Source organism: Leptidea sinapis, chromosome 1 (genome assembly GCF_905404315.1).
Source record: "Leptidea sinapis chromosome 1, ilLepSina1.1, whole genome shotgun sequence".
NCBI classification, from domain to species: domain Eukaryota; kingdom Metazoa; phylum Arthropoda; class Insecta; order Lepidoptera; family Pieridae; genus Leptidea; species Leptidea sinapis.
Window position 1 is genome coordinate 13,178,832 of NC_066265.1, and position 27,280 is coordinate 13,206,111.

Here is a 27,280-nt window from a genome sequence, read left to right on the forward strand (position 1 = left end):
TGTTTATATATATATATATATCGGACATACCTACCTCAGCTATCATGGATACTTTCGTAAATATACGGAAGCGTAAACAGCCGGAGAATTGTAATTGCTCGGTATCAGACAGTAAAACTGATGAGCATTTTGCAAACTCGTCTTCCAAAATGGATGGAATTATAATCGAAAGAATAACACAGTCAATTAAATCTGTCCTGACATCAGAGCTCTCCCAAATAACTAACAGTTTAGCTGAGATCAACATAACCATTACAGGGCTACGTTCTGATTACACAACCTTACAGATCTCGATGAAGGATGTAAACGACCGAATACTGGAAATGGACAAATGCCTAAACTTTTCGGATGCGCGCCAAGACTCTTTTGATACCCGCTTAAAATCCTTGGAAAGCCACACCTCAAATATTAACAGCTTTCCTGACCAATAAATAGTCCTAGAGAATAAATTAGCAGCTTTCGAACAGCAGGCAAGAGAGTGTAATATTGAGATTTCAAATGTTCCTAAGAGGCGGGGGAAATCTTAATGTCTATCATGACAGCGTTGGGATTAGCGGTGAATTTTCAAATCCAACCAACTAATATTATATTACTTCATCGTGTCCCGCATGCTGTTTCGAAAGACAATCGACCTAAAAATATTGTAGCTAAATTTACATCTAGAATACTTCGAGATAACATGATAGCAGCTTGTCGTGCTAAAAAAGGCATTACTTCGGAACACCTCTCAATAACTGGCTCCATCTGTTCCTGTAAATTAACATCTAACATTATAGTTATTTATGCAACTGTTGTGTAATAAGGGGTATGAAAACACGAATGTGGGTGTAGATAATAGTTATTTATACAACTCGGCTTCGCCTCGTGTGATAATAGTATTACATGAGTGTTTTAATACCTAATTATCAACAGTTGCATACAAGACTTTATCTACGCCCAGAATATGAATCATTTAAAAGATTCTGAAACAGTTAGCTTATTGCTAACATTAAAACAGCCAGTCCTAGTAGTAACTTAATATCATACATTACTGATTTTATACAATTAAACTAAGTGTTAATGAAATACTTAATTATTTATTTTAGTAGTAATTTACATTTTGTATTGTGCAATTATTAAAATTCACTTGAATATTATGTTCTTTTGCAGCGTTTAAAATATCCCGCGGTGTGCTGTCAAAACTTCAATCGCTCATTTTTTCAAGAAAAATGGCGGGGTTTCGAATAACCTACTTTTTTTTACGGCGCGCCAGGTTCTGGTAGTGTGGAACGCGCGTAAATGAAAATGTTCTTTTTTTGAAATTCATACAGATACCACGCATCGAGCAATAAAAATGTGGCTGTTTGTTGATACTCTTTGCGCATGAAGGGATCGAAAAAAAACAAGGAGTGTTGTTATGAAATTCAGTACAACATTACAACACTCGTTTGGATGATGTAATGGTTATTACGACATTGGGTGTTTTAATGTTGGTAATAAGCTAACTGTTTCAGAATCTTTAATAGAGGATTTAAAGCATGGGTGTAGATAAAATAATAAACACTTATTTAGCGAGTGCCGTGAACGTGCAAAACTCCACCAATTCAAGTACGTGTGGATTAAACACGGTACTATACTGGCACGCAAATCCAACACGTTACCGGTTGTTGCAGTACGTCAGTGGTGGATTAACGCATAGGCCCGTGAGGCCCGGGCCTAGGGCGGCACGATTTGGGAGCGTCAAAATTTTCAGAACGTTAAAATTTAAGAGCCGAAGAATTATACCATGAATTTATTTTTAAATTGGCTTTTTTTTTAATTTATTAAAAAAATTGTATGGACTATAATATAATACTTTTCTTTATTGACTTTTCAATTTGAGGGTGCATTATTAATATTTTGATGGAATCAATTATAGTCTAATAAGTGTAATAATCTCATCAAAGATACAAAAGTGAAAAGTTATTTAGTAATTCGAAAAGAAGCTTATCAATTTGATTGTTTCTTTATAATAACTTTATCCGATAAATTATATATAAAGCATTTGAAATTACTAATTGGTTTTTAATTTCCCGCTTTTTCTTTCAAAATCGAAAATTTTCTCAACGACTAAACAAGTTTGAAAGACCTTGCGACAAGATCGAGATTCTTTTTTTAAACAAATAGTTAAATGGTATTCGATTTTTAAAACCAAGGAGTTTTCAATTAAAAAGATTTTAATATGACAGGAACAGTGGAAATATTCCATTCCCGATACTTTTAGTGCAGCCCTCGTATAGATTGCCGGTAACATATACACAGAATCACCTTAACTTTTACCTCCACACTCTCTACAGAATCTGTGAAGCTTAACCGACCTTTGACCACGACCTAGTGTGTGCTAAATGGTAATGGGGGAAAATCACGTTTATGGTTGGTAATTATATTTTTTTAGATATTTATTTAAAGCAATAGGAGTGCTGCCACTGTCTGGCTAAGGTGGATGGTGGCAATACGACATCAATTAATACGATACTTTCATTTGATACTAGTACTCGGTATCGAGACTTGCCAATATTTGATACTGAGTACTGGTATCGAATGAAAGTATCAGTAATATCGATTCATCCCTACTTGTCACTTGTCAGTCGTCGAGCTGTGTCAAAAACTGAATACTGATTCTTATAATCACATTCACAAATAGGTGGACGGGCTGTTCATTTTTCATTTTAGATATTTATATATATAAATTTTTTAATCTTGAATGATTTGTTAAGTAATATTGTTTTAAAAATATAAATAAGTTTATTCAGGTCAGTATTATCAGTAATGTACAATAATTTAAATATCTAAACCAGAAAAAATCTTAAAAAGGGGTCTTGAGGTTAACACACGACACACGTGTTTATGAAAAACTTTCGAGGTGATGAATCTTACACGAGCCTAATGTGTTTTAATTTGAGTAACACATGATTATTAATGATAGGTCTGATGAACTCTTTTTCACGCGCTGTGTAGCTCACTAGATAATAAAATAAAGTAAATTACCTTTTTTTGTAACAGGTTGCGGTACATACGAAGAAGGATCCTGACTAAATGGTAAGAGGCATACAAATAAATAATATTTACTTAGGTACATCTTATCAGTCGCAGTAATCGATCAATATTTATTGGTGGCTAAGATAAGAATACACCTATTGAGTTGATACATAGATTTAAATTGTATATACTGCTAGAACATCAAATAAATCACACATACTGGATTGGTTGATTTTTGATAAGATATTTATCATAATCAATATAATATCTTAAAGTAGAATAAATGTATATAAGATTTGCATTAACTTAACCAATCATGGGGATGTTTTATTCTCACATGAGTTTTAATTATTATGAATTCCTAAAGTAATTGATTATGTTAGGTCAGTGATGCAATAATAACTGTTTAAAAATAATTAAGAATGCAATGAGTTCCTTACTGCTTTTTCTCATTAAATCTCAACCCCTTCTGAAGTCTTGCTAAATATAAAAAGAAAACTTTTATCATTTATAACGTCATATCCTTGACCTATATGAATAAAGTTTTGATTTGATTCAATAATGTAAATACATTATAAAACAAATTATTAGAATAGAGGACAGACATTGTTCTGTATATAATAAATAAAATAATGTTTTTATATGAATTTGTCTATAATATATCATAACATCAAAAATTACTTCGTAATATATGCGCCCTGCTGTCGTAATGACATTGTTTCACAACAGAACTGTCAAACCATGCGTCAATAAATTCTCTCATTGAAATTATGTATGGACATCAAAGAAGAAACCAATTTGTTGTTTTTATTTAATTTTGCAGCACATTTTCTTAATTATTCACTTTTTAAACCTTCTCTGGACTTCCACAAATAATTCGAGACCAAAATTAGCCAAATTGGTCCAGCCGTTCTCGAGTTTTAGCGAGACTAACGAACAGCAATTCATTTTTATATATATATAGATAGATATGAAAATTTAAATTGAATGAGTAAAGGAAAGCTAATGTTGGTTGCAAAGCTTGTGAAAGCAATGTGAGATCTTTGCTAGTTTATACTAGCCGGGTTCTTTGCATGTGTTTTTGCATGACAGATTAGAAGCCTCACTTTAAAATTCATTTAGTTTAGTTAATTTAAGTTAATGTCTATAATTAGGTAATAGCAGTCCAATATGACAAGCTCTTCCAACTATTAGGTAATTAACATATATTATATACATATATATTAATAAAATATAACTGTTTTAAATCATAAAAACAATGTGATGTAAAAGACACGAGCCAAACTGTGTTTTATTGATTTAACACATGATATTAAATGATAGGTCTGATTGTATTGTTGAAGTCCTTTTTCACTTCTTATCTGTATGACTTTTATTGAATAAATATTTTGTACTGACAGGAAGGAGCTTTGTATCCAGCGGAGGAAGGAAGAAAGGAAAACAATTTTGGTGTGTTACACATATTCACACTATTTACCACGGGTAGTGTTCTGAAGAGCTGTTTGACCTGATGCCTGCTGCCCGATTCTCTTTCGCGCAACATGTCTCAATTTAGCATATCATCCCCAACAACAAGGAACTTTCTTCCATGTTCAACAAAACTGTGGAAGTGTCTTCCTCTACCATAACAAAAGTTTGTAATGAGGGGAAACACACAAATGGGACCGAGAGATAGGTGTAAGTATTATTATAGTTAATATTTTAACACAACCCTTTTATTAGCATTGCATAAAAGGATGAGTCATAGACAGTTTAATGTCAATTGAAATTTCAATATCAACAATGATGATAATGACACGAGCCAAAATGTGTTTAATTGATTTAACACATGAAACAAAATGATAGGTCTGATTGTTTAATAATTAAATCAATACATGGTCTATACTTTACTAATCCAACTTGTATACTGAACATAAATCTATTTATTTACAGATTTCACAGCACAAATGATTAGGTACCTATTATTATGTGAGTATTAATAAATTCACTTTTTGAAAATACATATTATAGGTAAAAATATAATATATACATATATATACTCCATTAACTTTGATTTGACATAGCATTATAATGATGATAATAAACACGAGCCGAAAATGTGTTTAATTGAAAACAATTTGATATAAAATGATAGGTCTGATGACTTTTTGTGTTTAATTAAGCTATTTTTTCAACAGAGTTGTGCTAAATGAATTGTTTTGTTTTCAGAAAGTTGAAGCTAATAAGTGTCTGTAGATTTTTTTTTTATTCACATACATTGTGAAGGAAGATATCCTTTCCAATACAATCATGTCATACTAGATGTTCAAGAAGACATGAATATTTCAGTATGTGCAATAGAATTAAACACAAGAGTGCCAAAAGTACAGTGCAGTGAATCTTGCGAAAAAATCGTCTACACCAGCAAGTACAAAGTCAATTCAGGGAAGAGATGTCAACGATTTGTCAGTCTGCAGACCAGTGTTTGAGAATTTTTGTTCTCATTTAGAAGTGTGCCGAAGTCGCGTTGGAGGTCATTAAATCACATTATATTTAAAAATTAAACTCCTGTCCATTTGCTATCTCGACAATAAATTCTTTTTTTAATATGTTTATTGTTATTTTTAAATATAAGCTAATAAGTGGCCCACCTGTATAATTGGGTGGTCCGGTACTATAGCGTAGCCACCCAGTTCAGCCAATATACCCATTAGATTATTAAGACTATTTATTCAAAGGCAAGGTTTAAGGCCAGCAACTGAATTTAACTTAGTTTGTAGGTATATTATGAAATGACTAAATAATTTTCTATTACATATAGAGCTTGCATACATTACATAGAAAACTAAATTCATTAAATTTACCATACCAAATGTCAAAAATGTAAATGCAAATGTTTTGTTAAACGGAGAGGTGAAAGAACAGGTGGAATCTGCTTTATTTCTTTCTTTATTAAAAGTATTTGAATATCCTTGGAGCGTCTGCTACGAAGCATGGTCTTACAGCTGTTTTCTTTGTAAAATAATATAACTATCATGTTATGAATATTTTTTTAAATAATATTATAGTAGGTACCTATGGGACAGCGCAACCGATATTACTACAATATTTGTGCTGCAGAAGAGGGCTATTCGCGCTATTTATAACCTAGGTCCTAAAGAATCATTGAGAGCAAAATTCAAAGAAATTAACATCTTGACTGTTGCTTCTCAATATATTATTGATAATGTAATGTATGTTCATAGGCACATAAGCGAATTTCCCAGAATTCCACTGTCATAACCATAATGTTAACACCAGGAACAGACAAACTTATGATGCCTACACTCGGCTAAGTCGAGTTTGTAAGGCTTTTATGGGGCGATGTATATGCTTTTACAACAAGATCCCAGAAAATGTTCAAAAGTATTACGTTATTCAAAAGAATTGTTAAAAAACGTTTGTGTGGTAAAGGTTACTATAACATAAATGACTTTCTTAATGATACCAACGATTGGGAAAGGAGTGATCGCCCTTAGGCCAATAAATAATAAGTTTAATTGTACAATATTACTTTGTAAACATATTTATTCGATGAAAAAAAAGCCCGCTGAGTTTGTTGCGCCCATTCTTCTCAGGTCTGAGGCATTCATTTTGGAATGGGTGGTACTTTTTGACTTTCAATAAGTGATGTCACATCCTATTTTGAATAAAAATATTTGAATTTGAATAGTGTTTGTGTATTTTTTCTACTTCGTTACATAATTAGATTTTACATCTGCACCAAATGTTAGGGGTATAAAACTTTGAAGAACAATAATCATACAGCGTATATTATAAAAATCCACCGCTGAGACTCTATGCCTGAACATACTCACTCTGCAACTTTAACGTAATGTTCGTTGAGTCGGAGTGGAGACTGATAGGTCTCTTCATTAGTACTTAAATGCTAAAGGCCATGATTTAACTATAATTTTTTTTAACTAAAATCGCTATCACATCAGCATCACTTGGCATCTTATTTCAAACTAAAAAAATGCTACAGAAACTACCATGCAGGGCAAACGCCATAAGGGTGATGTGATCCGTTATAATCTGATGAGTCCGGCCAAGCAGCCAACCGCTTACTGTATAGTGCTGATTGCATGGAAGTACCTATAGTATATGTTTTCTAGGGCAGGCGAGTATACGGTCAATGACCAAATACCATACGTTATCTGTCGCTCTCCGTACATTAGGTACCTACCTAGCTTATCTTTAACACTCAGCAAATATTATAATACTTTGTGAACTTCTCCTATTTCCTATGAATTATTCTACTATAAATGCATATGTCCAGGCAGCAAACCAAGCTTGAGATTTCCATGCCACACACATTTACGATCCTAATATTGAACACAAACGAAGGAAAGACACATTTGCCTTTGTTACACCATTTAGGACGGAGTTCTCTAGCATGCAGTATAAATGTCGTGCGGCATTTCTTTATAATAAAATAAACAAACAGTTACATATATATAATAGAAACGCCCATGAATGTAAAATTGCATTGATCGCCTTGATACTACCACTGCATTATGATGATACCGAGTTGCTCTTACGACACATACGCTAACACACACACGCACGCAAGTATTATAATATTATTATGTTATTTTAAAGCTAAGAAAGAGCGGAGCCTCCTGGCACAAGCATTATTTATATGCTTAAAAGGAGGTTCTTACCACTATTTATAAAGGAGAAGTTGTTAAAACCAATAAAGATTTTTTTTATTACACACACAAAAAAACAGTCACGTCTACGGAAGCTAGAAAGAACCGAAGCTCTATAAGATAAAGCGGAGGAGCTAGAAATTTTGGTACATCGGTAGATAGTATATTATAATGAATTACACATAGCGACGCGCTTGGGCGAACACTTGCCGTCTGCGGAGTGTCGACTGCCGATAAGGACAACTACTTTATGTGATAGAGCGAGAACATGCGATTAAAACGGTATACGACAACACACTACAAAACTAGGTATTCTTCTGAAACGACCCGATGCCAGACCTGTCTCACTCTTCGTGTAGGTATTGAAATCGTAAGTAGGTGAGGCCGGCGGCGGCCTCTGCACAGTAGGCCAGCCAGTAGGGACTCACGCGCAAGCTTTGTTGTCACCTACTTCACAGATCCGACCGATATTTTAAAAATGGAGAAAACATAAACAAAGCAAGGCTTATTAAAAGTCATGGCGATATAAATTTTGTAAGCGTCCTTAAGACGCTGAAACAATCTTATTTCAAGTTATTATTATTATTATGAAATTACCATTCATGATGGCTACCTATTTATTCCCTATATACTGAGTAGGTTTGACTATGTTGTGGTGTTCCAACGCATACATTACTATCTGCAACAAGTGTAGGTTTGAAAACCAAAGAATATTGATTTGAAGTTACGATTACATGCCTATTTATAGTATAGAAAAACTGTGCTATTTTTATAAGATGACCTTTTAGGTAGGTACAATATTAGGTAAATAAGTCAACCCTAATGCCGTCAGAAGAGGTAAGAGTTACGCGATAGAAATAGAGGCAACTTCTAGGTGAATAAAAATGTAGGCTGGTAGCGTTGTGCGATCTGAATTACACCTTATTGTTTAACCGCAAGAGTCCCTTTCTTTAAATGATTTTGCGGAGAGAGGCTTCCGTACTTGTACTAATAATAATACATAATATATTTGTAGCTGTACCTACAACCAATAATATCAATTAATACAAATGTCTAATACCTAACTTGTAACGTAGCATTATAGATCATAGAAATAGTAATCGTGCATAATAACTGTAATAAGCGTATGCCGAAAGATTCGTTCTGAAAAGAACATTTTATTTTATATAACGTAATATTAGCTCTGATAAGAACCATTTCATAATGCTGTACATCAACTCATAGAATCATACAGATCACCAGTAATAATCTCATCAATGTACGAGCATCGTCACGTTCTCTCGACGATCGCAGATATACTCACGTGATCAGTCATATGCTCCGCGTTACACAACCGCACACCAAGGCCGAGCGGACTCGACTAACGAGTGAAGCGTCGATCGCTATTCATGCAATTTTAATCAATGAGCAACAGCGTAGGTGCTGAATGCTCATTGACATCGTATGATCGAGGTTCGACGCGAGTTTACACAAACTGCGATAGCATTAGTTTTAGAGCGAGATAGAACACATAATATTATTCTCAATTCTTATTGAATGAAACGTTTTACTATTGGTTGAAATGTAAGCTTTAGTATTGGTGTGTATTTTCTGAACTTGTAAATATTTTTTGAGTAACAATTGTGATTGGGTAACTAGTTTTAAGGATTTTATATATATATCATGTAACTTTTTAATAAATCATATCTTCCACATATTCCTCACAGTCAAGCAGTTGTTTTATTTAATCGCCAAACGCTCATTCTCTAAATATTCTTTGCCGATGCTCTCGTTTTTCGTTTTGTACAGTTTTGATTTTCGTGTACGTACCGGTTACCGAGTAGTTATTGAACGATTATTATTTTTACAGTACCTATCTAAATACGACTTAAACAAATCAAAGATAAGAAATTTAGTCTATTTATATATTGCGGTGTCTGATTTTATGTTATTCGAGTATTGTGCAGTACTTAGTCTGACTTAAGTACAGTGACTTGATAATGTTGTTTCGCATTGCCAAGCGAGTCGTTCACCTCTTCTCCTTCCCATAAGCACACAGCCGGTCCGAGGTTCGAGTCTAGTAGTCTTTGCGGCCTCCACGGCCCACGTCCTACTTCGCTGTAAAAGCCAGGGCTAACAGCATAGAGGAGGTTTTAGTCGGTATGGGGTGTCCGCTTACGCGGACACTCGAGGCCGAATGTATTTCCTCCTCTCAAAAAAAAAAAAGAGTCGTTCACACAGGCTGCCTCACTTTGCCCTTGTGATTGCGAAGCACTAAGTCGAGCCATACCTACCTACGCGGCCGCGGCGCTCTTCAAATGCAATTTCTTGTTCTTTTTCAGTCTTAATTCTAATTCCATTTGAATCTTAGTTGCATTCAAAATAAAAAACATCAAAAGATATTTATTTTCATTATTTAAAACAGTTAAAAATATAATTTGGGCTAGTGTCCGGTAAGCAATTAATGCCTGTATTGAAGACACCGCTCTTCTTCCATTGCAATTCTTTACGAGACGAGACAAGCGCAAAGTGCTGTTATCGGGGTCGTATCATATACTACGTCTACCGTAGGTCATTTTGAATTATGTTACGACATTGTTGCGGGTAGGCTATGACGCTTGATATTATTTTGGATTTATCGGATCATCTTCTCGTACTAACTGTGCCTAACCTCAACTTTAGCCGGTTAAAAGCGAAAATTAAAAAGCTGGGTAGTACCTACCGTTTCTAACGATCAGAATTATTAGTCGTTGCGAAAAAATAAATAGTTAAAAATAATAGTTAAAATAACTTACTAGTATGTACGGTGTTGTTGTACACCTACCTAGACGACACTGTTATTTTTTTTGAAAATTGATAAAAACTTCTTTTTCAAAAATAATACAGACGCGATACCTAATCGAATGAGACCTCATTCATATTTTTCCGAACTGCTGAAAAACAGCTCAAACACACGTCTTGTGGTCTAGAGTAGAGACTAACCCACATAAAGTTCGATGTTTCACATTGGCAGGTGTTCCATGACCATAATGTAATAGATGATGCAACAATAAACATTAGTAACTTCCTAAGTTTGTTAACAAAAAACAATCAAGCAAATAAAATTAACAATAAAAATATATATAGCTAGAGGAACTAGTCCACTATCCCTAACGCTCAGGGGTGGGACAAACTACCTTATAGTGACGTCTTCAGAAGACTGTAGTGCCATCTGATAGTTGTCTCGAAAATGAAAGCTTTGTCAGCTGTCACTGTCGCTTTGAAACCTTACAACTTTTCTTTAGTTGTGTCACTGCTTACTGGTCATAAAATGGCGGCTACTTCTAGAGTTAACGCATGAATGTAGCTCTCGTGTTCCATTTTGCATATTTACACTACTAAATCTATCCTTTATGTTCTATGTTGTGACAAAATTAGATAACTAACTCTACGCGCAATTTCAACATGGTAATCAATAAAATGCTGTAAAAATTGGTATTAGTATGGAACGCCGAACACGAACACAAGCCGCAGTTTGCGTCACAATAAAATATTTAAATTTTTTTTAACAAAAAAACAACCGCTTTCAATAACACTATTCCAAAACAATATATATAATGTGCACTAAAAAGTATAAAAATAACTGCGTATTTTTATACAATCTAATTAATTAATCTTATTTTAGTTACGATTATTGTTATTTTTGGAATCGGTGTCCTTCCGCCGCAACCCGCTCTCGCCTCTCGCCTCCTCACGACTCAAGCACATCTCACCTACACCGACTCCAAAAAATACACTAATCTTAACTAGAATAAGATTAATTAATTAGATTGTATAAAAATACGCAATTATTTTTATACTTTTTAGTGCACATTATATATATATTGTTTTAGAATAGTGTTTTTGAAGGCGGTTGTTTTTTTGTCAATTTTTATTTTATTTTATGATTTTTAGTGAATTTGAAGTACACTAACTAACAATTTGTCTAAATATGTGTAAATATACTAAATTTTTCAATGCAGAAATGGACGTAAGTACTTTGTAATTTGATTACAGACAGTGTTCCGTTACTTTGTCATGGATTCCGTAATGAGAACCTAACCAAACTCTCACCAAACTATCTTTGAAGTATATGCTTTCCAATAAAAAAAGATCATCGAAATCGGTTGGCCCTATATTGAGTTATTCGTAAATTTATCATCCACTTTGCTATACCTATGTATAGCAAAATTTAAGACTTTTATGGTTTTCTCATGGATTCAATTGTCAGATCTGGACCAAACACTCGTAAAGCACCGTTTTTCAAATAAAAAAAGAATTATCAAAATCGGTTTACCCAGTCGAAAGTTTTGAGGTAACAAACATAAAAAAAATACCGAAGAATTGAGAACCTCCTCCTTTTTTGAAGTAGGTTAAAAAATGCCGTCGTGCGTCGTGAAAAAGTGTAAAAACGTGTGTAAAAGTGTAAAAGTATTTGTGGATAAATGATTATTTAAGGGAGAAAAAATTGTGTAACTTGTATACCCCGTAACCGCACACACACTAGCATAAAGGTGCTTCACTTGCTAATATCACGGAGCGGAGTCCTTCTAATTTTACTAGTCCGTGCTTGGGTTTAGTAACAAAAACAACAGAATTGCTTAAATATGCTTTATTTTAAATCGGGTCATTACACTAACTTACCAATAAATATGTACAATACTTACAAATTCACAATACTACTAAAATCAGCCTTTCAATTTTATAATTATAATTTGTATAATAAAAAATCATTTAGGTATTAATAAGATAAAACAAGTAGAGTAGAATCTTCAAAAATTATGCTTCTTTAAATTGCACTTTTAAAATAGAACCTACCTACATAGATTAACTCTTGTAAGTAGGAAAAAAATCGTTATCATTGAAGTAAAAATGAGTGTCCGGGGCTTCCATGGAATCGCCGAATAGAACCACTGCATAGATCATTAGAAAGTAATGATTATCGTTAATGGGATGCCGGTTTGTATGATTTACTTGAACTAACAACTTGGAACTAGATGATATCTTTTTTTTTTATTTCTATTGGCGCTGGCAAATTAATGAGTGCCGCGATTGCAAAAACAGAACAGTTCACGTTACTATTTTTGTTATGGGCCTTCTAGCTTAGATTTTGTAGTTTGATCTATTTCATGGTTCATATCTAACACGTTTTATATTTAGCTAGATGGATTTCGCGGGTTAGGTTCAACGCTGTCCTGCAGACGAATAGTGACGTCGATGAGGGACATGTTGGGCAACAAGAAATCCTGGATGCTGCTAGCAGTGGTGGAAGGCCGGTCGAAGGGATAACCCATGCTGCGACGGTCAGGGTACAATCGGTCCCTGAGGCCACAGAAGCTTGAAGCTTGCTTGCAGGTCATGGATGTCCCGTCTGGCTGATCGACCTGTTGAATTATGTATACATTATACTCTGCTGGTCGTCAAAATAGTTATTTCGCATAGTGAACTGATTCTTTTGATGAAAATGCATAACTTTACAATTATTTGAAATGGATTTTCACAAGTAATTTTAACATGTTTGCTGTAATGTGGAAGTGTGTTCTTGTGTTTTGGTTTTAAGAGCGCCTGAGCTAGTGAAATTATTGTGCTAATCAGACAACATCTTAAGTCTCAGTATTTTTTTAATCGTCAGGAAATAAGATGTGTCGGTTAAGGTATTTAACAATGTCGCGAAATTAATCGTTATTCCCCATCTCATAAAATGCCAACATACATGTGAATCTATGTACATATATACACAATATATTATGTATTATGCATACGTATACAGGGTGTAAAACACCTACATCCTAAAAGTGGGCGGTTGCAATCGGACCATGATTCGGGATATATTGGCATTGAAAGTTACCAAAATAAAAAAATTCTTCTGAACTTTCTTGCATAGATAAAATTTATTACAATGTGGGACTATATATCGCCTTCATACATCAGCTGCGGTCAACACATAGTGTATGTCTATCTACTAAGTTCTATGAATTACAAATTTTGCGGCGGTTTTTTATCGCGACAATTTTGTAATATTTCACGGTTTTAAGATCAGTAGCGGGAAAAAACCGCAAGTGCGCGGCTTGTATTCATTTTCTTGTGTCATAAACTCACACGGTTTAAAACCGCTGCGGTTTAACCGTAGTGTGGCCAAAACGTGCATATCATATAGGCAATCAGGCAGTGTCTACCTCGTTATTAACCTAAATAAATATAGCACTAGAGTCAAAGTTAATTTACTACCTACGGTAGGCAGTCTACAGGTTACATATACGAAGAAAGCCGCGTTTTATACAACTTATGTCGTACTGTCGGACTAAAACGCAACTACGACTAGTTATATCTACAGTGCCTACTTTGCTGGAAAACTAATGCACGCCCCTGAGTGCGGCGTAGGTGTATACTTAGAGTGTGATATACTCACAGAATCCAGGTCGTAGTTGGAGACCATGACGAACAACTCGTAAGATGCGCCAGCGGCGTTCCCACGCGGCACCAGCATGTGCTGGGGCCAGCCACAACCACAGTAGTTGAACGCGGACAAGTCTGTGCGACGCGGGTCCGAGCCTTGCGCTGACAGATCGCGGAAGGTCTGCTCGAACGGAATAGTCAATGATGACTCCGTCGACCTGCGAGTGATCATATTCCGTCCACGGTTCACTGGAAAACATTTTTATTATTATTAAGATAAGAAACAAGAAAAATTTCTTCCATGCCATACACACAAATACAATCTAAATACTTAATATATATTATTCCTAATCCTAACTTATCTAAATATGCTGTGTGGCAAAAGAAAAGGCCGATGCTTAACTTGTGCTGTAAACCAATACTGGCTGCAGCGCTGATTTTCAGCATCTACCTGGTTAATTGTCGGAGTGCCAAAAAGAAAATAAACACATTAAAACACTTACACGTTTGCCATCTTTCAAATACAAATAATTTTGTAAACATATTATACACATAAAATACTATAAAAATAATGAATGTGATGGAACAGAAAATAAAGTACAGATAGCATAAACTGTCAAGATCTTCTGTAAAATGTGTCGAATACGTACCTACTTTTATCTACACCCATGCTTTAAATCCTCTATTGAAACACCCAATGTCCTAATAATCATTACATCATCCAAACGAGTGTAGTAATGAAATTCAGTACAATAATTATATCATCCGTTTTTATAGTAACACTCCTTTGGATGATATTATAGTTACTAGGACTGGCTTTTTTAATATTAGCAGTAAACTAACTGTTTCAGAATCTTTTATAGAGTATTCATATTATGTGTGTAGATAAAGTCTTGTATGCAACTGTTGATAATTAGGTATTAAAACACGAATGTGGGTAATATTAGTAGGTAGTATCACATGAGTGGTATTATAACACAACAATAACTAATTCCTCAATGTTTATAAAGTTTGTGATTGTTTATAAAAGTTGTTATGTGTGAAAACTAGATCATATTACTAACATATTTTTTTTATAAAAAAACTTTAGATAATTATTTTATACCTAGACAGACTGCGACAGCTGTGAAAACATTGAAAAATAGAGGTTGACAGGTAATCTCTATTTAGAGCAATGCACGAACACTAATTACTACAAAGTGACATACAAATCGCGAGTGTAACACGTAGCTTGTCACGTACACTGAAATAATAAACCTGGCCCGTTTTCATCGGTTGTCAAGAGGCTCTTTTTAGACATAAAAATTAGAAGTAAAAAACATTAAAAGAAAATATAGATTAGAAAAAGAAAAAGTAGTTAATTAAGTGTATTTTCCTGAATTGTTATTACAATGTTGTTTAGTAATGTTGTGCATGCCTTTAAGTTCGATATCTAAATAGAAATACTTATAATTATTGTAATCTTTAATCTTATTCGCACATGTATCTAGTTGTTAAGCTATAATATACAAAAATAATATCTCACTTATCTATTACTTATTACAAATATTGACTAAACTTGAAACTATAGATATATATATAGAGACACCAAAAACTATAGATTTTCCAAAAGAATTTGTTAATAGTTTACAGTGCAATCTGTCGTCAGTATGCATGGTCATACTTAATATGTGCATTGACTATTTACTAATCGTTTTATAAGTCTATTTTAGTGTAATCGTTATTTGCACTGGTCACCTAATTTTATTTTGTGTTACATAGGTACATATATTGCAACCCTACAAGTCACAAATATTCGAAGTCAATACTCACGTGGAACAACAAATCTGTCCATCTCAATGAACATCTTCCTGTGGTCTGAGAACACCCACTGGATGTTGCGCTCATCGTACTTGGGCGCGAGGAATATGCGCACCGTACCGCGAGTTGCGTTGCCGCTGTTCTCTACTTCAATCCTGACAATTCAAGAACTAAGCATTATTATTTAACTTTTTTGTAACCGTTACTATGTAACTGTCTTTTTAGGGTTCTGTAGCCAAATGACAAAAAACGGAACTCTAATAGATTCGTCATGTCTGTCTGTCTGTCATTGTATGTCACAGCCACTTTTTTACAAAACTATAAGAACTATACTGTTGAAACTTGGTAAGTAAGATGTATTCTGTGAACCGCATTAACATTTTAACATAAAGATATAACATATGAAGATACAAAATTTTGGGGGTTATCCATACTTAGAACTGAAACTCAAAATTTAAAAAAAAAGTATAACCTTTCGTCCCTTCGTTCGACTCACACTTTTTATTTTTGTCGATTTACTCTTTCAGATTGTCGGGATTCCTTGAATGATTGATAACGGAAACTCACGTGTACTGGAAGTCCCGGTTGTTGAGATGAGTGAACCGGGCGTAAATGGGCCCTCTGTCTGAGAAGTCAAGACCGCGAGAGAGGTCGAGGTCGCTGGACATCCAGAAAGTATTGAGCGTGTTCATGTCTCCCGCGCTGCTTTGGACACGAACCGACGATATCCTCACACCTGGGTTCTCGAGCTGCAAGTGATTCCCACCTCTTATAAAATTGCCTCTGACTGTGACGGAATTAAACATCACTAGTTTTTGTTACTGGGCTAATCAGTGCGTGGAAGAACCGTAGGTATGAAAAAACATTGTGTGACTGGCGAGAATCGAACCACGGGCATCTTGGAAAGAGTCAGCTGTTCTACCCATAGCCACAGACACTTTTTTTTGTATTTAAAATCTAGTGGTTTATTGAACATACCTAGTTACTCATCACACATTTGCACTTGAACCTGGGATCAATAGTTAAAATCATCAAAAAGAATTCTAATTTTGAGAAAATAAATGCCTTTTATTAAAGGTTAAGTCGATATTTTTTTTGTATATACCTCAGAGCGTGAATATGGACGAACGTGGGTAGACTCCTTGAACTTCTGGAATGTGTCGTCAATGAAGGCGTGCCAGCGGTAGAAGAAGGGGTCTCGCATCGTGGTGGCCTCGTCGCCAATCACGCCGAACGATTCCTGCATTATAAGACAATGATATAATAAATTTGACATGTAGGTACTTTGTGACTATTATTGATCTCGCTTGATTAATTTTCAAACTATACTTAATATAAGATACAAATAGGATACAGATAGTTTAACATTTAGATAATTTTTATAAAATATGTAAAACTTAAAGATTTTATCTAGCGACTCTCTTATGCAGAATAACAAAGAATTTACTGGATAGAAAAAAATCACAACGTGTAATTGAATTATATATTAATTAGTGATACATTTGGGTTATAATGTCACTAACATACTGGTCATATATAAAAAAAACTTGTACAAACCAAGTAACGGTGGGTTGGGTCGTGCATGTAGGCAGAGAAGCTGTGTCCGTTATTGTGCAGACTTCCGTAGAGATCCATGTTAGGTGACAGAATGCTCGCTTCCATCATATTTCCTAATGTGTCGATATCTAACGGCTGCGTCGATCCATCAGCCTGTTAAAACATGAAAGTATTTTAGATTATAGCTTCTGATAAAAACATTTCTTTAAACAAAGCGCTTGTGTTTCCAATCGTTACAAAGTATATACTTTTTTATAGACTATAGAATAACATTTTTTATTCCTCATAAAATCGCAGTAAGTCAGGCCCCTCATGGTGCCCCTCCCTTTTGCGCTAGTTAAACCTACTTTTATTAAGACCTACATTGTGATGACTTACAATAAGTTCACTGTTAAGTGGAATGATAAATAGAAAATGACACTTAACAACAATTACATATACACTGTCCATCCAATTAAAAACGACGGTGGCCACGTGAGTGTGGTCAGTAAGAGGGCAATGGCCGAAATTATCTCTACTCTGCGACTAGAGTAGTTCTTTTACTATCTTGTATAATAATAGCATGGCCTTTCTTTGAAGAGGGTTAGGTACCTACTGCAAATATACAACACCTATATAAACCTACATTTGTGAGACATATTTTTTTTACTGTGAAAATTAATTAGATTAGCTTAACCCCACAAATAAAACTCGTTCAGGTGCGACTCGGACTCATACAAAAAGGCTTTAATACCATCGCTCAAGATATAATAATTATACCATTTACATTTTAAATACTTTTGAAGAGACGCATTTTATTTTTATCTTGCATGGCGGCCATTTTAGGGTGTCTCAATACTTAATCCACGATCAAATGGGTTTTGTGTCTCTCTTCATAACTGTGCATAAAAGATATAAAGTATGTATATGATTATGTATTGAGACGCCTTCCGGCATATTATGGACCTTAGTATATACATAAATGCACATTTTTTCAAAATTTCAACTGTCTATCTAATGTTGTGGCTTAAGTGGGACGGCTGAGTCTTGGTAATTGGGATCTCATTGGTACCTTTCGGGCACGGAACTCGCATTACTGACCTTCCTGACCATACCAGTAGCAATGGCCTCTTCGATGTTCCTTCTCCAGCGTTGCATATCTGCCACGGTAACGCTAAGGCCGTCTACAGGCCGGTTCAAGTCCTGCCAGCGCATGTTGGCCTGTCGCGGAGGCCAGCCGCGTGATGATGTCAGACTATCTAACTTGGGGAAGTAGGCTTCGGAGATTGGTTCATTAAAGTTGCTGAACTTCTTGACACGCGCTAGAGAGTTGTTGAGACGTTCGCCGTTGTAACTGTAATAAAAGTGTTTAATTAGTTTCTGGACGTGTTTGTTTGACCTTGATGAATATTTAATTTAACTTTGGTACACTGGGTATTCCATAGAATATAGTATATTAATTTAGTTACAAATCAAATAATACGTTATAAATTCACCTCGTAAAGAGTAATAGTTTTTTAACTTTTTAATGATGGCCTAAAACACACATCAGAATATAGAATTACGATATCTTAATTATAAATTTAACTCTTACGACTATAATACAACAAGCAGAGAAATTTAATGCAAAGATATTGTCCCAAGGTTATCCGTTTGACTCAAAAATGTCAAAAAAATCTCCTAAGATAAGTCTGCACAAATCATACCGTGCTATTATTTGTTGATGCATGTAGAAGAATAGTTCACCACGCCTGTCCTTTGCAACTATGGATCTCTGGTTGGCACTGAATGGGTACACAAGATGCCAGTGCCAATGGTGAAGATTCACTCCAATATCCTCTCGGAAGTAAGCAAGGCGATGTTCTACATCCAGGTCTGTTGCTGTATAATCTCTGGGTATGATGATTGGTGTGCGCTGTAATTATAAGTTAAATTTTTACAACTGTTTTGTAGCTCATTTTACAGAGTACAAACTTAGGTAAGTTATCTCTTATTCAATTTCGTATAAAGGAACGAAATTGAAAGTTAACTCAAAGACGTGATGTTTGACATCTGACATCTGCCAAAAGAAGAAAAAAAAAACATCTGACATCGAATAAAATGTAGATATGACATTTGATATCTATGTTCGGCTTCCGGTCGTTCCGGTAAGCGCCAAGCAGTAGCTCTAGCAACTAGTTTGTAGTTTGGATCTACACCTTAATTCATTACGATGAAATTTTGTTTGTTGAATGAGTTGTACATTCCTATTATTTATAAAATTAAAAATTTTAGATTTCGTTTCTTTTGTTAGTGACGGTTGATTTTATAATAAATACAACTCATTAAACTTGACAAATACTTATGAATCTGATGCATTGCGTAGTCTGAAACGTTATTTCCAAGTTATTTCTTGCAAAAGTCACGTAGGCCACTAAATAGTAGGATGTAAATAAATCGGATAATCGTGCATGTGTTTTATTTTATTGTTCAGCTAAGTATCTTGTATTTACGAACTATGAATGGAATAAGTACAACCTAGGACAATGGAAGATTTAGCAGCGAATCCTAATATAGTAGTAGTGCGAGCGAAACCAGAGGGCCAAAGAAAAACTTTTAAACCCAACGTGCGATCAGTGAATAAAATACCAGATGAACTACTTAATGATCCTTTAATAAATAGAGCATGTGAAGCTCTTCCAAGTAACTATAATTTTGAAATACATAAGACGATATGGAGGATTCGAACTCTAGGTTCAAAGAGAATTGCTCTTCAATTACCTGAAGGTAAGGTTTATTTTGCATAAAACTTTCTTAATAGCTTATTCTGTTTTTTTTTGAGTAAGCCTGAGATTTTTTTATCTTTATGTGACAGTTATTTATATAAATTGAATAGGTGCAGGTGACCCACAGATTTATTTAAACATCGAGACCCACTAAAATCATGAAATAGTAAGTAATGAAATTTATTCATTTCCAGGTCTGACTATGTTTGCGACAACTCTATGTGATATAATTGAAGCATTTACTGAAGCTGACACTGTAATAATGGGAGATGTGACATATGGGGCATGCTGTGTCGATGACTTTACAGCTCAAGCCCTTGGTGTAGACCTACTAGTGCATTATGGACACTCCTGTCTTATCCCAATAGACCAAACAAATATAAAAGTACTATATATTTTTGTTGACATAAAAATTGATCCATCACACTTTATAGAAACAATAAAGTTGAACTTTCCAAGGAAAACACATTTAGCATTAGTAAGTACTATTCAATTTGTTACAACTCTTCATTCGGTTTCGAAGAATCTCAGAGAAGAAGATTATGTTGTCACAGTTCCACAAAGTAAACCTTTATCTCCTGGTGAAATCTTGGGATGTACTGCACCTAAACTAAATGCTGACTGTATTATATATCTTGGTGATGGTAGATTTCATCTAGAAGCCATTATGATAGCTAATCCTAATATACCAGCATATAAATATGATCCATATGAAAAAAAATTCACATCTGAAGAATATGAACATGAAATTATGAAAATGAACAGGAATAATCAAATAAAAATTGCATCAGAAGGAAGTAAATTTGGTCTGATTCTTGGAACATTAGGAAGACAGGGAAGCACAAAAGTACTAGCAAATTTAGAGAAACAAATTTCTAATTCCAACAAAAACTATATCAAGATACTGCTGTCTGAAATATTTCCTAGTAAGTTGGCATTATTTGGAATGGATGCCTTTGTCCAAGTTGCTTGTCCTCGATTATCAATAGATTGGGGCACAGCTTTTCCCAAACCATTACTTACACCTTATGAATGTTCAGTATCCTTAGGGAACTCTAAATGGCTGAAGGATGATGGTACTTATCCAATGGATTTCTATTCTAATGACAGTTTGGGTCCGTGGACACCAAACTACAAACCAGTGTTGTGTTCAGAGAGTGATAAAAAGTGTGACAACTGTTGTGGTAGAAAGAAATGATGTTCTTACTGGTGCTCCTTGTGATGCTATTGCAGCTGTTTCCCGAGCTTGGGCAAAAGCTTTGGAGGTCATAAACTTTGAAGGGAAAGTCTCAGCAAAGTTGGCAATGGTCACACTTTTTGTGTCGGGTCTGTAACAAATAAGATATTTGAAGATGAGCATACCAAGGTACAATTAGTAATATCTGATAGCATTAGCTGACTGAAAGATGTACTATCTGATGTCATTATAATTACCCTGGGGTTGCCAAACATACTCTAAAATAGAGTGTCATACTCTATAACATGTATATGCAGTATCATACTCTATAACATGTATTAAAAAAAAAGTAATTTTTACATAAACTAACTTTCTTGGTGTATTTTTTTTATTTATGAATATAAGGGATGAGAAGAGCAGGACGTTTAGCTGATGGTAATTGATACACCCTACCCATTACATTTCAGTGCCACTCACGATCTTGAAAAACCCAAAAATTGTGCTCGTCACCTTGAGACACTAAGATATTAAGTCTTATTTGCCCAATAATTAAACTAGCTATGGCACCCTTCAGACCGAAACATAGTAATGTTTACATATTACTGCTTCTCGGCAGAAATAGGTGCTGTTGTGGTACCCATAATCTAGCCGACATCCTGTGCAAAGGAGCCTCTGGAGGAAGAGTGTATGTCCATATCACACAAAAACACTTTAAATTACTATATAATGTTTTTTTATGAAACACAATGCAATGATAATCCATAGAAATCTGTATCACTAGACATTTTTTACATTTAGAAAAGTCAATATCCTGTGAGTGTGAACAAGCGCACCATATTTTGAGGCGGAAATAGATGTAATATTAATAATTTAATATAAGATGGACTTCAGTGCATTTAATGGATATACTGTGTGTGGGCTCCAGTGTGTGCTAGAGCAAATAACTCTTGAACTGTGCTCGAGATTTGTAACTCTGGAGTAGGTCTATGGGGCTCCCTAACATTGTATGTTAGCAACTCTTATTTAACTTCTTAAACAACTAATCATATCAATTAAAACAGTATAGTATAGTGACTATAGTGTATAAAATACCTGTGCATCAGGGCAACGCTGAAACAGTAGTTGAAAAGTTGTGGGTTCAGATTCACTCGGCAGTAGATGCAGGTTGACAGAAACTGTTGCAGCTGATTCTCGGGAACAGCTGTTAGATAAATTAATTATTTATTTAATTCAATGTTTTATATGTAATTTAATATTTTATAATAAATATTGATTATTAGTATTTTTTTCATTCTTTATCCATTTATATAATCAACTTTAGCGTCTGGTTGTGTGGGTGAAAAAAGGACACAATTTTTTTTTTAAATTTCACAACTTTATACATCCATTTTTACAAAAGATTGTTTTTTTTTTTTATATTTTTCTCGGATTGTTCCCTTTAATAACAAAAATGTATACAACATATTTATGTTGAAATTCCATAACTAACGTATTAATTACCAAGACCGTTTATTAGAATTGAATGGTGTACGATTTTTTTAAATAATTGAAATAATTATCAAATATCAATTGTCACACACATTTACGAGAAAATTGGCAACGCTGCATACTAATAACTTTAAATTATGAATGATTGTACTTACCTACATATGAATGAAAATTATGTCAATATTTTACTGTATGTATGTATTTCCTTTGGTAACTTCGTAAGTGTAAGTTTGGCAACGTCGCTAATATTAGAACTTGCCATACTGGTTACAATCAATGTACATTTAAAAACATTTTTTACACACATAATAAGCAATTTAGAACACGTTTCTTGGACTTTTCTTTTTGTTTTTAGCTATAGATTATCCTCCTTATTCATACTGATCCGCTAACTTTAAACAACCGCTATGGAGTGTTTTTTCTCATTCTGACTTAGGTCAATAGAAGAAGACAGAGTGAGAATTAGCAATGCTTTAAGTTAGCAGGCTATTATGAATAAGGGGGAATAACTCTAAAGTTATGGGAATTCAATGTAAACGTATGTTTACTGTGTATGTGTGGATGGGGATTCCGCTGAAGCATTTTAAAAGTTCATGGCAAAGTGACCCGCGTAATAACGGTGCCACTCAATAGGATTATTTAATGTAAATTTGGTTTTCTTTTTGAAAGGACGAGGGGAGTTATCCTTACAATTAGTACGTCTCTGTACTTACTCATTAAAGCATCGAGAACTTCGTCAGCCATTTCCTTGTGGGCAGGCAAGAAAAGGGAGAAGTCAGCATCACGCGGAAGTTTCTTTGCCTTCTTAAACTTGGGGACTCGCTTCAGTTTCTCCAGAGGAATAATTTCAGACGCCTTCTCGCCAAAACGATTATTGATCTCAATTCCATTGTTCTTGTAGTCATCAGACTATAAATAACACAATAATTGGTAAGTATTTAGTTACTGCGGTTCATTCTGCGGTGGTTATTGATTTTTAAGTTATGAAAAAATTGGCCTAAAATATGTTTTTTGTATGTTTAGTTATAAATTGTTTTATTATTATTTTATTACTTCTCACTTTGAATATATAAAAATAATTTACATATCAAAAGTTATTGGCGATACGGGAGTTTAACCCGCGCTTCTCAGGTACCCACAAAAGTACACAAACGTTCTTAAACAATTCTTTTGAATTTCGTAATACATTTGTTTTTAACATTTTCTGGGATCTTGTTGTAAAAGCATTTACAACGCCCCGCAAAAGACTGACTAACTCAACATAGCCGAGTAGTAGGCATTATAAGTTTTTGTTTGTTCCTGGTGTTAGTTAGTTACATTATAGTTAACACAGATTGGGATTGGAGCGACCGCCCACAGGCTATTAAATAATACATTTTATTGTATGATTTTACAATAATAACCATAACCATATTTTTATTAAAAAAAAAGAAGCTCGCTGAGTTTGTTGCGCCCGTTCTTCTCAAGTCTGAGGCATACCTTTTCGAATGGGTAGTAGTTTTTGACTTTCTAGAAGTGATATTATATCCTATTTTGATTAAAAAATATTGAATTTGAAAAAAGCGACGCGACAGCATATTACACCTTACAGACTGAGCATGTATTTCCCTTTCAATGTCTTTGTCATCTAGATATCTGAACCGCTCAACCCTTTCTTCAACCTTCAAGTATCTCTCCATCCAGGAAAACATCGGGAATCGCCTCCGGATCAGTATTGATTCAACAAACGTACATATCTATAACTACCCGCAGATGTTTACGCATAAACTTACACATAGGTATAGAACTTAGGCTAAGGACACACGAAGCGGTTTTCACCCGCGCCTGCTGTAGTTGCGGGCCTGCAGCCTTTGTAGAATACATGATATAAATTAATATTTATGTAAAAAATTAAAGCGCGGGTGCGTAGCTACCGCCGACCGCCGTATCTGTATCCTTATCGGCCCCCGACGTGCGTAAGCAAAAATTAGTAAAAACTTTTGCTGCTTGCCGAAAAAAGGCAAGAAGAGTGTATATTTAATTTGAATTGTTTGTAAAAATTGTGGAAAAAGTGACAAATGTAAATTAAATTATGCAATCTAAAAAATAAAAATGCGATTATCACAAAGACACAAAAAGTAACTCTTTAAAATTTTACTTCTATGTCTACTTTGCCTGGCTTGCTGTCAGATGTTTTATAAGCGAATAAAATAAAATAATCTTTCTAGACCATTGAATTAAACTTTGATGCCTAGCTGAGAAAGTGAAGAAAACATAATTCTATCGTTTAACTAGAATAAAAATTATGAGGTAGGTACCTACATGTAACCATAAAATTAATGTTAAAAAGACTTACCAAGAACTGCTCTGTCAGTTGAAAGACGACATTTTGATCGCCTTTCGGTGTAACCATCGGTTCATTTGGCCGGTCGAACAACAACCCCAAACTTTTCGATACGTTTGACATCTTGAAAATACCTAAATATTTATACTTATTTACAAATAGTAGCTTTAAACTAGGTAGAATGTGTACACTTCACAATAATTGTGAAGTGAATAGTTTCTTATCTGACGAGCCCTTTTTTATACGAAAACAAACCTAGTACCGCGTGCACTTCTTTCCTTTAGACCGAGTGCAAAACAAAACCACAACAGTCTTATCAATTAATATTGTTATATATGCTTGCTGTTTAAAATGAATGAGTAGATACTTAGATACCGTCTAGAATTCAAATATGACGGCTGTGAAAACGTCGAAAAAAAAATTAGTTTATATGTATAGAACATCATTGTTTATAACTAACCTTTATTTTGAAACTTCCACGCACACTAACACAAAGTGTCATACAAATCGCGAGTGTAAGACGTAGCTTGAAACGCACACTAAACTACTATTCTTAGCAGCGGTGGATTTACACTAGGGGCAGTTGGGGCAAGTGCCCAGGGCGGCGAATTTTTTAGGGCGGAAAAATTTTGAAAGCGTAAAAAAATTATTTTAGTCTTTACAAGATTGCTCAACGTTTAGATTGCGAAGATAAGACCAATTCGCAATTCAAAAAGTCAGACGTGTTTGCCTGTGAAAAAATTGATGTAATACAATTATGAGTCACCCTTAGTGCCAAACTTATAATTGTTAGAAAAAAACAAATATTTATACATGTTTCTATAATAAAGTTTGTGCAATAAATTTGTTATTTTCTTTTTGATTAATAAAATATATAAACTATAAGTTAAAGAAAAATTCCAGTATTGGGGCGGATTTTTTTCCGGCGCCCAGCGGGCGGCATTAAGTTTAAATCCGGCCCTTATTCCTAGCCTGTATTTTAACAGCAAGAGACTCTATCTAGACGTATTATCTAAGAGTAGATACATATTATTTTTTTCTCATTCTGAACTGGTTTCTGTAATGTAATCTCCTTCACCTCAATACGCGGTAAAAGAGATAGCAAATGCAAAAACCGTCCGAAATCAATTTACGTAAATACAATAACGAAATCAAATTACGTAATTTAACACTACTTCTTAAGTCTTCATGAGACATAGGAAGTACAAGTGTGCTAAACTTAATTATTATATGAAAAATTTGTGAAAATAATCTCAAAGTCAAATAAACTTTATTCGATTAGGCTTAAAGTACCTAAACGCGTTTGAATCGTCACTATATTTTTTTTAATTATCAATTTACTATTTGTTCGGAAAAAGTTGAGGCCACTCTTTGCTATCAATTAGAGTATTTTACAATGGCTGTAATATACATAACAAATTAGTTTGTAAGGTGCTACTTCCAATATATGAATCGTGGTTAAATATTATAAATTATTTCGTAAAAAGTAATAAATAATAAACTGTATATATATAAATTTTCATAAAATAGATGCATCACCCTTTAGAGCCATAATTCATTGTTTGTGTAAGGATGCTTCGTGAACATGATAGTCGTGATTACTGTCATAATTAGTAATTGCATCCAACAAATACAATGATTAATTATTAACTGTAATAGGTTGATCTGACACCACAAGCAGGACCCGTTCACGACTTGACGCATGAACCAGCCCTCAAATATGTGCGAAGGGTTGGTTCATTGTACATTCAATACCGATCCGGAGTCGATCACCGATGTTTTCCTGGATGGAGAGAAACTTGAGCGGTTTAGATATCTCGGTCACTAATAATTATACCACTTACCATAGAAATCTAAATAAGAAACGTTGTTTACATTTTTAACGTAACTAAGTAATAACTAATAATGTAAGCATTACTGTGTTTCAGTTTGAAGGCACCCTTGAAATCCTCAATCTCAATGTGACCGAGATACCTAAACCACTCAAGTTTCTCTCCATCCAGGAAAACATAGGGTTTGACTCCGGATCGGTATTGAATGTACAATGAACCAGCCCGCAAATACCTATGTGAGATTCCCTTCGCTTTTTTTGTTTTCCTCGATGGAGTGAAACTTGAGTGGTTTAGGTATC

General features: G+C 34.4%; 2 protein-coding genes and 1 long non-coding RNA gene across 4 annotated transcripts; 2 read left to right on the forward strand and 1 right to left on the reverse strand.

Annotated features, from left to right (window-relative positions):
* The first annotated feature begins 2,610 nt into the window (after positions 1–2,610).
* On the forward strand, positions 2,611–5,585 carry LOC126967463 (uncharacterized). The gene is made up of 5 exons (XR_007729999.1): positions 2,611–2,771; positions 3,022–3,057; positions 4,398–4,674; positions 4,930–4,965; positions 5,206–5,585. It is a non-coding gene; the product is annotated as an uncharacterized LOC126967463 (long non-coding RNA).
* A 6,676-nt stretch (positions 5,586–12,261) lies between these two features.
* On the reverse strand, positions 12,262–25,347 carry LOC126966588 (phenoloxidase 1-like). 2 transcript variants are annotated; one of them, XM_050810737.1, is made up of 12 exons: positions 25,162–25,347; positions 23,540–23,735; positions 22,431–22,539; positions 21,369–21,489; positions 19,103–19,311; positions 18,498–18,750; positions 17,418–17,570; positions 16,966–17,100; positions 16,428–16,609; positions 15,873–16,015; positions 14,074–14,309; positions 12,262–13,048 (listed from the first exon to the last, which is right to left on the reverse strand). In XM_050810737.1, the coding sequence occupies exons 1-12, from the start codon at positions 25,270–25,272 to the stop codon at positions 12,821–12,823; spliced, it is 2,076 nt and encodes a 691-aa protein (XP_050666694.1). In that variant the 5' UTR covers positions 25,273–25,347; the 3' UTR covers positions 12,262–12,820. The 2 variants fall into 2 exon arrangements, with proteins under 2 accessions (XP_050666694.1, XP_050666701.1); XM_050810744.1 differs by lacking the exons at positions 23,540–23,735; positions 25,162–25,347 and having other exon boundaries at positions 22,431–22,624.
* LOC126967012 (2-(3-amino-3-carboxypropyl)histidine synthase subunit 1) lies at positions 19,674–22,617 on the forward strand. The gene is made up of 2 exons (XM_050811316.1): positions 19,674–20,162; positions 20,356–22,617. Exons 1-2 carry the CDS (start codon positions 19,922–19,924, stop codon positions 21,357–21,359), a joined length of 1,245 nt encoding a protein of 414 aa, XP_050667273.1. The 5' UTR covers positions 19,674–19,921; the 3' UTR covers positions 21,360–22,617.
* Positions 25,348–27,280: the final 1,933 nt, after the last annotated feature.